At 41.1% G+C, this 13,317-nt stretch overlaps 2 protein-coding genes across 4 annotated transcripts; one reads left to right on the forward strand and one right to left on the reverse strand.

The window, feature by feature from the left end:
* Nucleotides 1-235: 235 nt before the first annotated feature.
* On the reverse strand, nt 236-4,636 carry LOC103459974 (uncharacterized). Of its 2 annotated transcripts, XM_008401929.3 has the most exons (6): nt 4,464-4,636; nt 3,447-3,502; nt 3,289-3,351; nt 1,866-1,958; nt 1,710-1,785; nt 236-982 (listed from the first exon to the last, which is right to left on the reverse strand). In XM_008401929.3, the coding sequence occupies exons 2-6, from the start codon at nt 3,471-3,473 to the stop codon at nt 591-593; spliced, it is 651 nt and encodes a 216-aa protein (XP_008400151.1). In that variant the 5' UTR covers nt 3,474-3,502; nt 4,464-4,636; the 3' UTR covers nt 236-590. The 2 variants fall into 2 exon arrangements, with proteins under 2 accessions (XP_008400151.1, XP_017158523.1); XM_017303034.2 differs by lacking the exon at nt 3,289-3,351.
* A 1,055-nt stretch (nt 4,637-5,691) lies between these two features.
* On the forward strand, nt 5,692-13,293 carry wdr20a (WD repeat domain 20a). Of its 2 annotated transcripts, none has more exons than XM_008401900.3 (4): nt 5,692-5,989; nt 8,959-9,141; nt 9,719-11,035; nt 12,462-13,293. In XM_008401900.3, the coding sequence occupies exons 1-4, from the start codon at nt 5,726-5,728 to the stop codon at nt 12,513-12,515; spliced, it is 1,818 nt and encodes a 605-aa protein (XP_008400122.1). In that variant the 5' UTR covers nt 5,692-5,725; the 3' UTR covers nt 12,516-13,293. The 2 variants fall into 2 exon arrangements, with proteins under 2 accessions (XP_008400122.1, XP_008400123.1); XM_008401901.3 differs by having other exon boundaries at nt 9,719-10,925.
* Nucleotides 13,294-13,317: the final 24 nt, after the last annotated feature.

Here is a 13,317-nt window from a genome sequence, read left to right on the forward strand (position 1 = left end):
CTAGATGAAACCCTGGGGTACTCCGAATGCGACTTTATTTTTTTGTCTGCTCTAATTGAAAGTTACTTATTGACATGAAGAAAATTTTTTACTGTCAAGTAATTTTCAACCTGCTATATAAATAAAGTAGTTGATCAACAGCAACAGGCTGAAGGTAATCTGCTCCTTACCTGAGTTTCTACCAGGCCCCGCCCACCTGAAGCCGCCTCTGTTCTTACATAATCAACCACACAGATTAAAACGTGACGATCTTTAATTTAGCCTTTTTGCTCCAAACACAATGAAATGTAAAAGCAACATAAAGGTCCAAGTTAATAGCAATTCCTGGAGAATTTTAATCATTTGCTCACATTCGATCAGTGAATGAAATAAATTTCAACTTATTTGACCAAATTATGGATAAAACTAAGGGAATTTAAAAAATCAGGAGGAATCCAATTGTTACAATGAAATCTAAATATTCTTGGGAAATCAAAACAAGTTGAATTGAACAATTTCAACAACAACAAAAAAATCAAACCCACCACGCCCCACATTACATCTCTGCATACAATATGAGACTTGACAGCATTTATGAGCAGAAGCCTCCATCATTGTCCCTCCATGTTTCTCACACATTGCCTCTTCCTGGGCTCCGCCTCCACCTGTCCTCCAGGTGGAGCCTCCACCTGTCCTCCAGGTGGAGGCTCCTTCCTCTTGCAGAGCGGCCTGAGCGATGAGCAGCTGCTGATCTGACGGGAGCTCCTTTCCTCTAGGGGGAGTCGTCCAGGGCTGCAACCTGCATCCAACCCGGAGCCATCAAGCTGCACCTCTACATCCATAGCATGGATGCCCTTTGTTAAATAGCTTATACTTTGATGAACTATAGACTGGTGATGTGCTAAAGAGTCTCTGCTGCCGTTTGTCACCATTTCACTGACGGTTAGAGAGGCAGAGTGGTGAAGCAACAACCGCCTTCTCTGGCCAGAGACGCGGCTTCTTCCTATGGGAGCCATTTGGAAAGTTAGACAAAAATAAACAGGTGTTTGGGGTTTTTAGCCTCAAAGCAAAAAGAATAATGACGGCTCATTTTCAAAGTCATGTTTCCACCATATAATTGATTCATTTATAAATCTCAGTTTGAACTAAATATCTAGTTAAGCTAAATTTCAATGAGGTCATTTACTTACCAAGCCAAATATTTAGTTTAAAGCTAAATTTTAGCTCAAATATAAACCTAAATATTTAGACAACTTACATTTAGCTTGAAGCTAACTATTTAGCTACAAGCTAAATATCTAGTTAGCAAGCTAAATATTTAGCTTGAAGCAAAATTTCTATTTAAGAAAGTCAAATATTTAGTTCCAAGCTATATTTTTTAGCTCATATCAAACAAAACATTTAGATATAGTCAATAGCTAATCTAGGAGCTGCTAAACATTTAGTTAGTAAACAATATTTAGCTAAATAAGATTTAAGTTAATATGTAGCTTGGACCTAAATAGTTAGCTTGCTCACAAAATATTTATGGAACTAAATATCTTGGTAACGAATATTTAGGTTGAAGCTAAATGGTTAGTTCATAAACAAAAATATTTTGCTTAAAGCAGATTTTTAAAATGAATGAATAAAAAAATATGACTTTGAAAAATTAACCCATTTTTTCCCCATCTTGGCGACTAAAAAGCTCAAATTATTGGTGTTAATTTTTGACAATCCTCCTCCTTTACCTCGCTGCCTCTTCTCCCTGCTGGCACCATTTGACTCCTCTGAATCCTCTGAGCTCCCATCATACGGGTCCAAAAACTGCACCGCCAACACAACAGCCACACATGAGTCAGCAGGAAGCTTCATGGCTGGAGGTGACCGGATCTGAGGATGCTCACCAGCGAACAGCAGCCATGTCTTCCTGCAGACTTGTATGTCAACCCCACTGTCTGGCAGGAGGTTCTGCTTTCTGGTGCGCTGCTCACACATCCCTGCTCACAGCAAGCAGAGACCTTCACAGGTTAGGAGACGAGCTGAGCAGCAGCAGCCAAACCTTACATTCTCATCAACAATCTGAAAATGAACTGATTGTTATTTTTTCCTGGGTGGGATGATTACACAACTTCAAAGAGTTGAATTATTACAACAAGTTTTAATTTATTGGTTTTCTTCATTTCACAAAAGTAGAGCATTTTCCGTGCTGTAAAGTCTGTCGGTCTGTAAAGTGTTAGAAAACTATTTCTATGGAAATAAACAGTGGGGAAACCTTCTCAGGAGAAACTATCCATCCATCCATCCATCCATCCATCCATCCATCCATCCATCCATCCATCCACTTTCTTGCACCCTTGTCCCTCAGTGGGGTCAGGAGGTGCTGCTGCCTCTCCAGCTAACGTTCCAGGCGAGAGGCGGGTCACCTGGACAGGTCGCCAGTATGTCGCAGGGCAACACAGAGACACACAACCATGCACACACACACACTCACACCTAGGGAGAATTTGGAGAGGCCAGTTAACCTGACAGTCATGTTTTTGGACTGTGGGAGGAAACCGGAGTACCTGGAGAAAACCCACGCATGCACAGGGAGAACATGCAAACTCCATGCAGAAAGACCGGGGCCGGGAATCGAACCCAGAACCTTCTTGCTGCAAGGCAACAGCTCTACTAACTGCACCACTGTGCAGCCCCATAAGAAACCAACCTACCAAATTTACTCCAAGATCTCAACAACAACTCATCCAGAAGAACCCAGAACAACCTCAGTGTCCCATCTGATCTGGTCTACAACTCACAGAAAGACAGCTATAAACACGGTGGAGGTAGTGTGATGATCTGTTTTTGCTGCTGCAGCATCTGGATGACTTGTAAATAATGGAACCAGGATTTTTGCTCTAATGCAGAAAATCCTCAAGAAGAATCTCCAGCTGTTGGTGTCTGTAGCCGGACCCCCAAACCCAACAAGACTCTGAGGATCTAAGAAGGACAAAATGAAGGTTTCAGAGTGGCCTAGTCAAAGTAGAGCTTCTGGGCATTCCTTTTCCAAGTTGGAAATGATCCCAAATATAACTTTTACATCAGATTTGATATATATAGCATTTTTATAACAACTGAAGGAAACAGTTACTTGCTAACGGCATAAAATGTCACCATATGCCTGGACGCAAATGATGCCGTCCCTTTAAGAGTCAGTAAAGCTGAATAATCCTTCCACCCTCAAACAAAACAGTTCAGATGCATCAAGACTGAGTTAAAGGTTTATGTAAAGGTCTGATGTTCTTCCAAAAACTACAAACTTTCAGTTGTTTATGAATCGATGAGTACCAGAGTGCTGGTGTCCGACCACCTGGGGGTGAGCTCAGAGTCTGAATCCGTGCTGGAGTCCATCTTACACATCCCATCGGCGTCACAGCGGGAGAAAAAACACGTTCAACGTAACCAAATCAGTAGCAAGTCAACAGATGAGGCTTCTCTCCTCTCACCATGCAGCTCAGAGTCAGCTGGTCCATCGGGTTTGGTGCGTCAGTGTTTCTGGGGTCTGGACAGAAAAATCACATCTGGCTTTTTAAATGCAAACTTCTCAGTAAATTATTAGATCACTAGGAAGTGTTTTAGTTTGAGTAAATTAATTCAAATTTTGACCAAAATTTGTCTCTGGGAAAACTTTAAAGTTCTTAAAGCTCTTTGGATTTTCCACAATGACTAAACTTTGGCTAAAAATGACAGAGCTAATGAATTTTAGTTATATTTGTTATACAGGTTGGCATTTCAGATATATTTATTATAAGTGGCAATATAAAAAGTATTTATTTTCAGTATTTTACAGAACTGGAGTCAAAGCTCCTGAAACATAAAATGCAGGCCTTAAAAACAGTTTAGATCAGGCATCTTCAGGACACCAAAACCCTGGAAAGTGTGATTCTCAGCACCAAAATGCACAAAGAAGCTGCATGTTATGATATGATAAAGATAATTCTGACAATACAGACAGATTTTAGGGTTTTCAAGTCATCATAAATCTAAATTATCATGAGGGAAAATATTTTTATAATAATGAAACAATAGTTGTCTGTAGTAGACATAATGAATGCAGGTTTTTAGCAGTTGTTCAGTTTTCAGGAAATAATTACGTCAATTTTCCTCAACAGAATGACACTAAAATCCCAGTAATATATATTTTAGTTAATTTGTTTTCTCTAATTAGTTTGGTAAATGTTTATTTCATTTTATAGAAGAAAATGTATCCATCCTTTTAGAACTTATAAACTTAAAAAATATTTGGTTTATATTTTGGTGGTCCTTTAAAATCGCAACAAAAAACAAAACAAAACTGAATTTGACTTATTTTACTCCCAAATTTAAATAAACAATTTAAATGTAATTATGTAAATGAATATTAGATGATATTCTGAGACGCCGTGTTGGTCACTTCTCCGTCTGCATATTTAACAAAATAAAATATTTCAGTTTGATCTGTAGTGATTTGTGTGTGTGTGTACCTGGAAGTGGATGCTGCTGTCATCTCCTGCAGGGCATCAGCGCTTCTGGTGCCTTTGGTTCTTTAATGTTAGGGTGAAATGATGGAAGCGCGCTGCAGGACAACGCGTTTGAATCTGCGCGGTAGCAGGTGTTGGTGATTTTTAAGCAGCAAAATGTGGAAACAGCTGAGAACGAAAAGATTTGCTCAGATTAAAACGTCCGGTTAGACGCGTTTTCAAAATAAAGCAACTCCAGGAAAGCTTCAGTGAAAGTTTTGTGGTTCCTCTCCATTTTCTGACATTAATTTTAAGATATGTTTAATCAGAATAGTTGAGGTTTAGAAACTGCTTTCTTCCGAGTAAGGCGAAAAATAATTAGATTTCGGTATTTAATTAAATTAAATTGAGTCCAACATAAAAATGGACACAAACATGTAAATGATATCTTTTTGGTTTAATAAAGCTGTGGAGGTAAATATTAAAGTTTCAGGTCACTTTTTCCGGGTACGAAATAGAACACCCTGGCCACCAGGGGGAGTTTCGTGCTGACCTTGTGATGTAAAACCAGTTTTTCTCTCTTCATAATTTACTGGAAACAGATCAAACTTCTGACTCCAGAGGATCTTATCTGCCAGCAGGAGCTCGTTGGTATTGTTTTTAATTTAATCAGGGCTTTATTGTGTTATATTTCACAAGAGTCAACAGGAGTAAAACAAAACAAACTTGCAACAGTTAAATCTAATCAAAATTAAAGTAAAAATCTGTCCAAGCTGCTCATACGTCCCAGGTTTTGTTACTTGTTACTTCTTGTGCTGTCATCAATCCAAATACATAGAAAACAGAAACAACGGCTGTCATAAACATTATGTCCAGTAAGATTCTGCAGTGGAAATGATAATACTTTTCATAATGCAGTTATATTTTTCATGGCAGTGAAAATATTGCTGCATATTATATTTGGACAGTGCTTTCATATTGAAAACATGAAAGCATGTTTTCGTGTTTGAGAACAAGAATATTGTTTTCACTGCCAAAACATTGAAAACAATATGGTTGGTAGAATCTTGAGTACTTTGTTATTATGGCCATATTATTTTTAATTTAATTTTATTGAAGATACAGGTGCAGTAAATAGGAATACAAATATGTGAGAAATAACATTTCAATATCTAAAAGTTGACTTCTCCTTCTTGCAGTTCCGTAGTACCCCGCTAGGGGGAGTGGTGGAGTCGGAATGCCCTCTGCCGACCGTGCGTAAGATCCGGCCTGGGGGAAAGGGATGAATGTTAATTTCAAAGATGGCGGCGGAGGGAGGAGGGAAGGAGATGAACGAAATTAAAACTCAGTTCACCACTCGGGAAGGCGTCTACAAACTCCTCACTCACTCCGAATACAGCCGTCCCAACAGGGTGCCTTTCAACTCGCAAGGTTCCAACCCCGTCAAGGTCTCCTTCGTGAACGTCAACGACCAGTCGGGTAACGGCGACAGGATCTGTTTCAATGTGGGCCGTGAGCTCTACTTCTACATCTACAAAGGCGTTAGAAAGGTACTGTACTGACTGGACTGGTGTCAACGGGGATTCCGGCTCTGTTTTCTCAGCTCTTGCTGAAGTTTAGGCTGATATTTGCGCTGTTGAAGAACTCTTCACAGGTGCTTGACTTTCAACTCAGTTAGCATGAGCTAATTAGCTTAGCCTAGGCTATTAGTTAGCCGGCTAACGACTTGCTAAGGCTGCATCTCCACCGAGTTCAGAGGCTAAACTTCTTCTTCAGACTACCTCTATGAGGTTGTGAATATTTTAGGGATACATGCGACTTTGTTCCAGGCAGAGAGACCTGGTACGTAAATAAATTTGGCTTCAGGTCCAGTTTGTGAAGAAGCTGTCAACAGTTATGCTGCCGAGTTGGTTTTGACTGACAGGTGTCGATAACTCCAGGTTTATTAATGTTTGATTGGAGTTTGGGGCGATAAAAGCGTCAGGGTGTTGATGCTAATAATATTAGTCATAATTGTATAATGAGGTTAATTAGTTAAAGACAGAACAACCTTGTGTGCAACACAGAAGACTAGAAAAAACACAAGAATGATCACAGTAACATTTATGATGGCTGGAAGCAACTGTTAAAATGCCAAAACAATACATTTAATCTAAAAGAGCAATAAAACGTATATTAACTAATCCTGATATTGTGTTTGTAAGATTCAATTAGGTTTTTCACAATACATCATCTCAAGGCACTTTACAAAAAATGCCTTCCCAGTTCAATCACACATACTTTCCAGTTGAACCCAGTTATCAAGCGCTGCATTTGGTTCAGTTCATCATGTAAATGAGTTCAGTTTTCATCAGACTACTTGGTAAAGCAATTCTCCAAACAGCAGCGCTCGGTAGTAAATGCAGAGCTACGTTTCAGGGACCTTCACAGATTCAATCAGGTGATTAAAGTATAAATAGCTTTGCAGACTTGCTGACAGTAACATATCTAATGAATATGTTGTTTCTTTACAACGTAATGCCAGTGAATACGAGATTGTGATTTTATGTTGAGCTTTTTGGCTTCGCACACGGGAGATTATAGTCAGTTCTTAGTTGTTTAAATAAATGTTGTGTTAGTGTTGCTGACTTATTAGCACTAAGCATGAAACACATGTATACAGCGTCTCGATGCTATGATATATGTAGTAATAAAACAATGCAAAACATTTATTTATGCTAAATGTTTCATCCACTGGTGGAAAAACAAAGTGAGGAAAACATCATCAATGTTGCATCGTTGTCTTTTCTGGTGCAACACTTCAAGGCTTCCTTTTGTGTTAGTGAAATATTAAATCATATTAATTGTAAATAATTATATCCTGCATTTATTTCTGTTTTCTGTCTCTTGTTGTTTTCCAGCTGCTTGGTGAGAGGCAGATCTCAGACCAGCTGACTTTTCTTTATAAAACTGATTTAAAACGTGATTACATTTGTTAAAAGAGCAGAGTCATCATTTCTGTTCTATCGGGTGTTAAATCATTAACAAATTAGGCAGTTGTTGCTGCGGTTATCTACAGTTACTTGTTCACAGCCTTCAGTGATCTTTGTAACGTCTCGTGTGCCGGCTGCCGGATTATTGGACCAAACTTGTTGCTTTTTTACAGTTTTTCTTATTGATCTTCTTCCCTGAGACATTCAGTCTGGATCTTAAGCATTAATCTTCATCCATTGTTGTTTTAGAGTGTAACCTTTACATGCAGCTGCTGTTATTATTCTCATTGCCTGGTCAGTTTATGTAATGGGTGTCATGTTCAGCAGTGGAAAAGTTTAAAGTTCATTGTAATTGTTTTTTAAGTATAAAATATGGAAAAATTAAACGCAGGATGGAAACTGTTGTTGTTTCCAGACGATTTACATTCTAAAAATATATTCATGTAAAATAAAACGGACTAAAAACAATTTAAAAAGGAAGAAACAAAGAAAACATGAATTGGTTTAATAAAAACCTTTTATTGGTTTAATAAAAACCAGCAGGGTACCAATTGCAGTTTTCTGACCGATAGCTGAACTTTAAGGTGACATTCACATGAACTCCAGTCCGTTTCTCTAAAATGTCTAGTTGTTTCCTGAGGTGTGAACGTTAATCGACCTCTGACCTCTGGTCCTCCAGACCTCAGTCTGGGTTCAGTTGAAGGAAACTCTGGTTCAGTTTGATATGCGAGTGTTAAGCGGACTGGAGACCTCTCCAGAAGCAGGAAGTGGACTACAGTGCAGGGCATTCTGGGTAAATATATCCAAAGCTAACATGTTAGCCTAGCGCTAGCAGCAGAAATGGCTCCTGGTCTTTAGCCTAAAGAGAAATCCTCCAGCCGCTAAAATCCTCCATCTTGTTTCCATCTGGTGAAGAAGGAAGTTGCTCTCAGTGTCTTCAGAGGTTTCTGTGTCGTTTCCTTCAGTGGTTCTTGGTGCAGCGCCCCCACAGGCCAGGAGGGGAACAGATCACTCAAAGGCTTTGGTTGGTTTGACATATTTATCTAAAAGGTTCAAAATGTTTAAAAAATATTTTCCTGATTTAAAAAAAAAACCTTTTTAATCAAGAAAGCTATGAAAGTATTTGTTTGGATGCTGTGTTGTGATGTAGTCTTTATTCCTGTCTGTAAACGCTTGATGAGTCTGAATAATGCACTGAATAATCCCTGGAGGTTTGCTTTAACTGAGCACTTAGTGTTGTAAATTAAACTGAAAGGATTCATCGATTATCTTCTACAAAAACAACAAGACAAAGCAGAACGGAGCTGCATGAGGAAGAGATGGACCTGTATCAAATAATCTATTCAGTTGTAATTAAAGGAAATATAACTGTTTTTTCCATAATCGAGATATTTTGGCTGCTTTTAATGAATCCATCATCACCCCAAATATTATTATTATTAGCATGCAGAGTGTGAGTGCTGCTGTATTCTGTATTGTTCAGGCCCAATAGAGAGACTTTTAAAAACACTTCTTCATTCATTTCTTGCACTTCTGTCTCTCTTCAGGCTGCCGACTTGAGCAAACCGATAGACAAGCGCATTTACAAAGGGACGCAGCCCACGTGCCATGACTTCAACCACCTCACGGCCACGGCGGAGAGCGTCTCCCTGCTGGTGGGCTTCTCTGCTGGACAGGTGCAGCTCATCGACCCCATCAAGAAGGAGACGAGCAAACTGTTCAACGAGGAGGTAGGCAGGCGACCAGACGGTTCCCACTGCAGCTGCCGGCATCTCCAGCTGGATAAACACGTTCAGCAGCACACTGGTCTTTACCGCTGCTAGATCGATTACTGAAACAATCGTCAACTGATCCAGTCATCGATTAATCGTTAACTGGAATCTTAAAATAGACAGTTTGCTTAGTATAAACAAAATCTTTGTAAATATATTGAATTAATCATATAATTTAAAACAAACTCAATAATTTCCATTTTTATGATTCATTGTTTTTCTCTTTCTCTCGTTGGATGATAAAAGTCTTCAGTCTGGTGTTTTGGTGTCAACCGGATCTATTTTTGAAGGACAGTTTTGTTTACAGAAACTTCACCATTTACTTTATTGGTTATTTTGGATATTTGAAATTTAAAGTTTATCGATCTATTAGAATGTGTTCTTTCATTTTTATACAATTCCATGAAAATGGTCTGAAAACAACATTATTGCTTATTGTGATAACGTCTGTGACACAGTCATCATGCATGTTGCTTCGTGTTCGCTCCGTTTCTCTAACCCTCTTCCTCTCCCTCCCTCGGTTCTGCGCTGCCAGAGGTTGATCGATAAATCCCGGGTGACGTGTGTGAAGTGGGTTCCGGGCTCAGAGAGCCTGTTCCTGGTGTCGCACGCCAGCGGCAGCATGTACCTGTACAACGTGGAGCACACCTGCGGCACGGCGGCGCCGCACTACCAGCTGCTGAAGCAGGGCGACAGCTACTCCGTCCACACCTGCAAGAGCAAATCCACGCGCAACCCGCTGCTGAAGTGGAGCGTCGGCGACGGCGCGCTCAACGAGTTCGCCTTCTCGCCTGATGGGAAGTTCCTGGCCTGCGTGAGCCAGGACGGCTTCCTGCGCGTCTTCAACTTCGACGCGGTGGAGCTGCACGGCACCATGAAGAGCTACTTCGGCGGCCTGCTGTGCGTGTGCTGGAGCCCCGACGGGAAGTACATCGTGGCGGGCGGCGAGGACGACCTGGTCACCGTCTGGTCCTTCCTGGACTGCCGCGTCATCGCCCGCGGACACGGTCACAAGTCGTGGGTGAGCGTGGTGGCGTTCGACCACTACACCACCAGCGTGGAGGAGAGCGACCCCATGGAGTTCAGCGGCAGCGACGAGGACTTCCAGGACCAGGTGGTCCAGTTCGGGCGGGACCGCGCCAACAGCACGCAGTCCCGCCTCTCCAAGCGCAACTCCACGGACAGCCGGCCCGTCAGCGTGACGTACCGCTTCGGCTCGGTGGGCCAGGACACGCAGCTGTGCCTGTGGGACCTCACCGAGGACATCCTGTTCCCCCACCTGCCCCTGTCTAGGACTCGCACGCACACCAACGTGATGAACGCCACCGGGCCGCCCGCCGGCGCCGCCATCATCTCCTCCAGCAACACTACGAACGGAAACAACGACAGTGCCAACACACCGGGCGTCACCACGCTGCCGCGCTCCAACAGCCTGCCGCACTCGGCCGGCACCGCCAACAGCACCGCCAAGACCTCCGGCACAGGCGGCGGCACCGGCGGCGGCATCATGGACAGCGCCATCGCCACCGGCGTCAGCAAGTTCGCCACGCTCTCCCTGCACGACCGCAAGGAGCGGCACCACGACAAGGACCACAAACGCAACCACAGCATGGGTCACATCAGCAGCAAGAGCAGCGACAAGCTCAACCTGCTGAGCAAGAGCAAAACGGACCCGGCCAAGACGCTGGGTACGCTGCTGTGCCCCCGCATGGAGGACGTGCCGCTCCTCGAGCCGCTCATCTGTAAGAAAATAGCACACGAGAGGCTGACTGTACTCATATTTTTAGAGGACTGTTTAGTGACTGCTTGTCAGGAGGGATTTATTTGCACATGGGCGAGGCCAGGCAAAGTGGTAAGTTCTTTCTAACAGGAAGTGTGGGGAGGTTGGAGTGCTGACTTCCTGTCTGTCCTTCTCAAACTGCTTCTGTTGGATTCTCTGGTTTTTAATAGCAACGTTTTTATTTGGCAGGCAGCCAGGTCGTCCGGTGAAACTTAAATGTGCAACTGCTTTCATAGGAAGTGTTTAAAACGTTTCAATGAAAACGTCACAAAAATCATTAAACGGGATGAAATTTGTCGAGTCGCCTGAAAATCCTCATGTTCAGAACGTGGCTCCTTTATTTTATTTTATTTGTTTTCAAAGTTTTCAATTCGAATCTATTCCAAAACATCTTTTCTGTTTCTACTGTTTCTACAAGAAAAAAAACAGAAGACCAACATTTTTCTTCACATTTTCATCTTTTTTTTACTCCCCTTCAGTTTGGACACAAAAATAAATGTATTTTTAAAGATTGGTGTAGAAATATTACACAGCAAGTGATCAGGTTGCTGCTCTTCTAAAAATGGCCACAGAAATGTGATGCATAGACATTTTTTTAAAATATGCAAACACCAAAATTAACTTCAGGTTTAAACTTCAAATTTACAGATTAGCTTTAATTTCAGGAAATGTTTAATTTATTTTTGCCCAATGTGTGCAGATTGGTGGATATTCGGTTAACGGAGGTGAAATGGAAATGATTTGATTAAACCGGAGAAAAAAATCCAAATTCAACCTAAAATCTAGTCAATTTTATACCAAAACAGCCAAAATTTTACCAAAATAACATTCACAAAGGTTCAGGGATCCAGAGGAAGACGAGTAAAGATTCCTCTGCTTTCGCCACGTTGTTGAGTGTTGGATAAAAACTCAGCTCAGAAATCAGAAAGTTTGGCAGGTTGGCTAAACGGAGGCCAATATTTATCAGAAATCTCACCGTCACTTAGAGCCGTTTGTATTTATTAACTGACAGCAGAGAAAACATAAATTAATATCCTGATCTGCATAAAGAATATTTAATCTCTGTTCTAAGGAGGAAAAATACATTTGACCTGGTTGGTTTGCTTTAAAGCAGCTGAAATGCCGCCAATAAAAACGTTTATTTTGATTCTGGAGTGAAGTAACTTCCAGAAAGCGTCCCGTTCCGACGGACTTCAAGCGATTTGGTTTTTTTTTTAGAAACATTCCCATGATGCTTCAGCTCATTTCAGCAGGAACGACGAGTTAAACCCCTGAAATGACAACCTGAACTGCGATAACTCTGATTACCAGTGCAGTTAACATATTTTTGGAATAATATCCAGACCTGTGAAGCATTGAGGGAGCGGACATAGAGTCAGGAAGTGCCTTGGTGATGAAAAACTCCCGTTATTCCCAGACGTTTGATGGAAAGTTGGGCTGTTTTGTTGCTTGATTTCTGACTTTCCCAATGCAAATCTCCTTGTTTTCCTTTTTCCAGGGTTTATTGTCATCCCAAAACCAAGCCAGCTCTCCCAGTGGAACAGTAGTATAGCCAGAATATTTCTGCTGCAACCCAGAGTCTGATGCTGCTCTCCACCTGCAAGCATTGCAAGTTTTCCTGTTTTCTTTTATTCCCGGTCCTGCTGTCTGTTCCTGGAGTTAGAGGAGCGCCGCGACCTCTTTGCCGTCGCGCCGCTTCTCTTTTCTACTCACTTTTAACACATTTTAGATTTTTTTTTATTAATATATTTGTTCAGAGTCAGATCTCAGACTGTTATCCCAAACGGTTTATTTCCTTCAGAACCACCGACTGAAATACACATTTTGGAACAACTTCATTAAAAACGGTTACGTCCATCTTTATCCTTCTGTCTCCTGTGACTAGAATCTCCCCATTAATGACTTTGCACTGATCTTCTTTAGTTTTTTATACTCTGATGGAGACACGGAGGGTTGGCTGCCTTGTTGCACTCGGCTGAAGGCGAAACGCTGCAATCAGTCTTTTTAAAGGAAAAATGGTTTGCACTTAAATTAGTTTATTAGAAGAAAATAATGGCTTTACATTGTTGGGTGTGCTAAGAACTTACAAATGGCTAATACAGTAGGTGAAGAAAATGCTAAAAAATATTAAAACCTTTATCTATTGAGCATTTATTTTAATATTATTTCAGATTCAAATCTGCTCTGTATCATAATGTGTATATTGTAATTAACTGATTTGATGGGGGCCTAAGCAAACTACCATTACTCCAGTGGAAGTTTTGTCATTGATAGTTATATTTCTAAAGCCTAAAGTATACATATTAATAATATTAAAATAATCTTGAATACATTGTGTTCTGGTTGTTTATTTC

This window comes from Poecilia reticulata, chromosome 22 (genome assembly GCF_904066995.2).
Source record: "Poecilia reticulata chromosome 22, P_reticulata-male-v2, whole genome shotgun sequence".
Taxonomy (NCBI): Eukaryota; Metazoa; Chordata; class Actinopteri; order Cyprinodontiformes; family Poeciliidae; genus Poecilia; species Poecilia reticulata.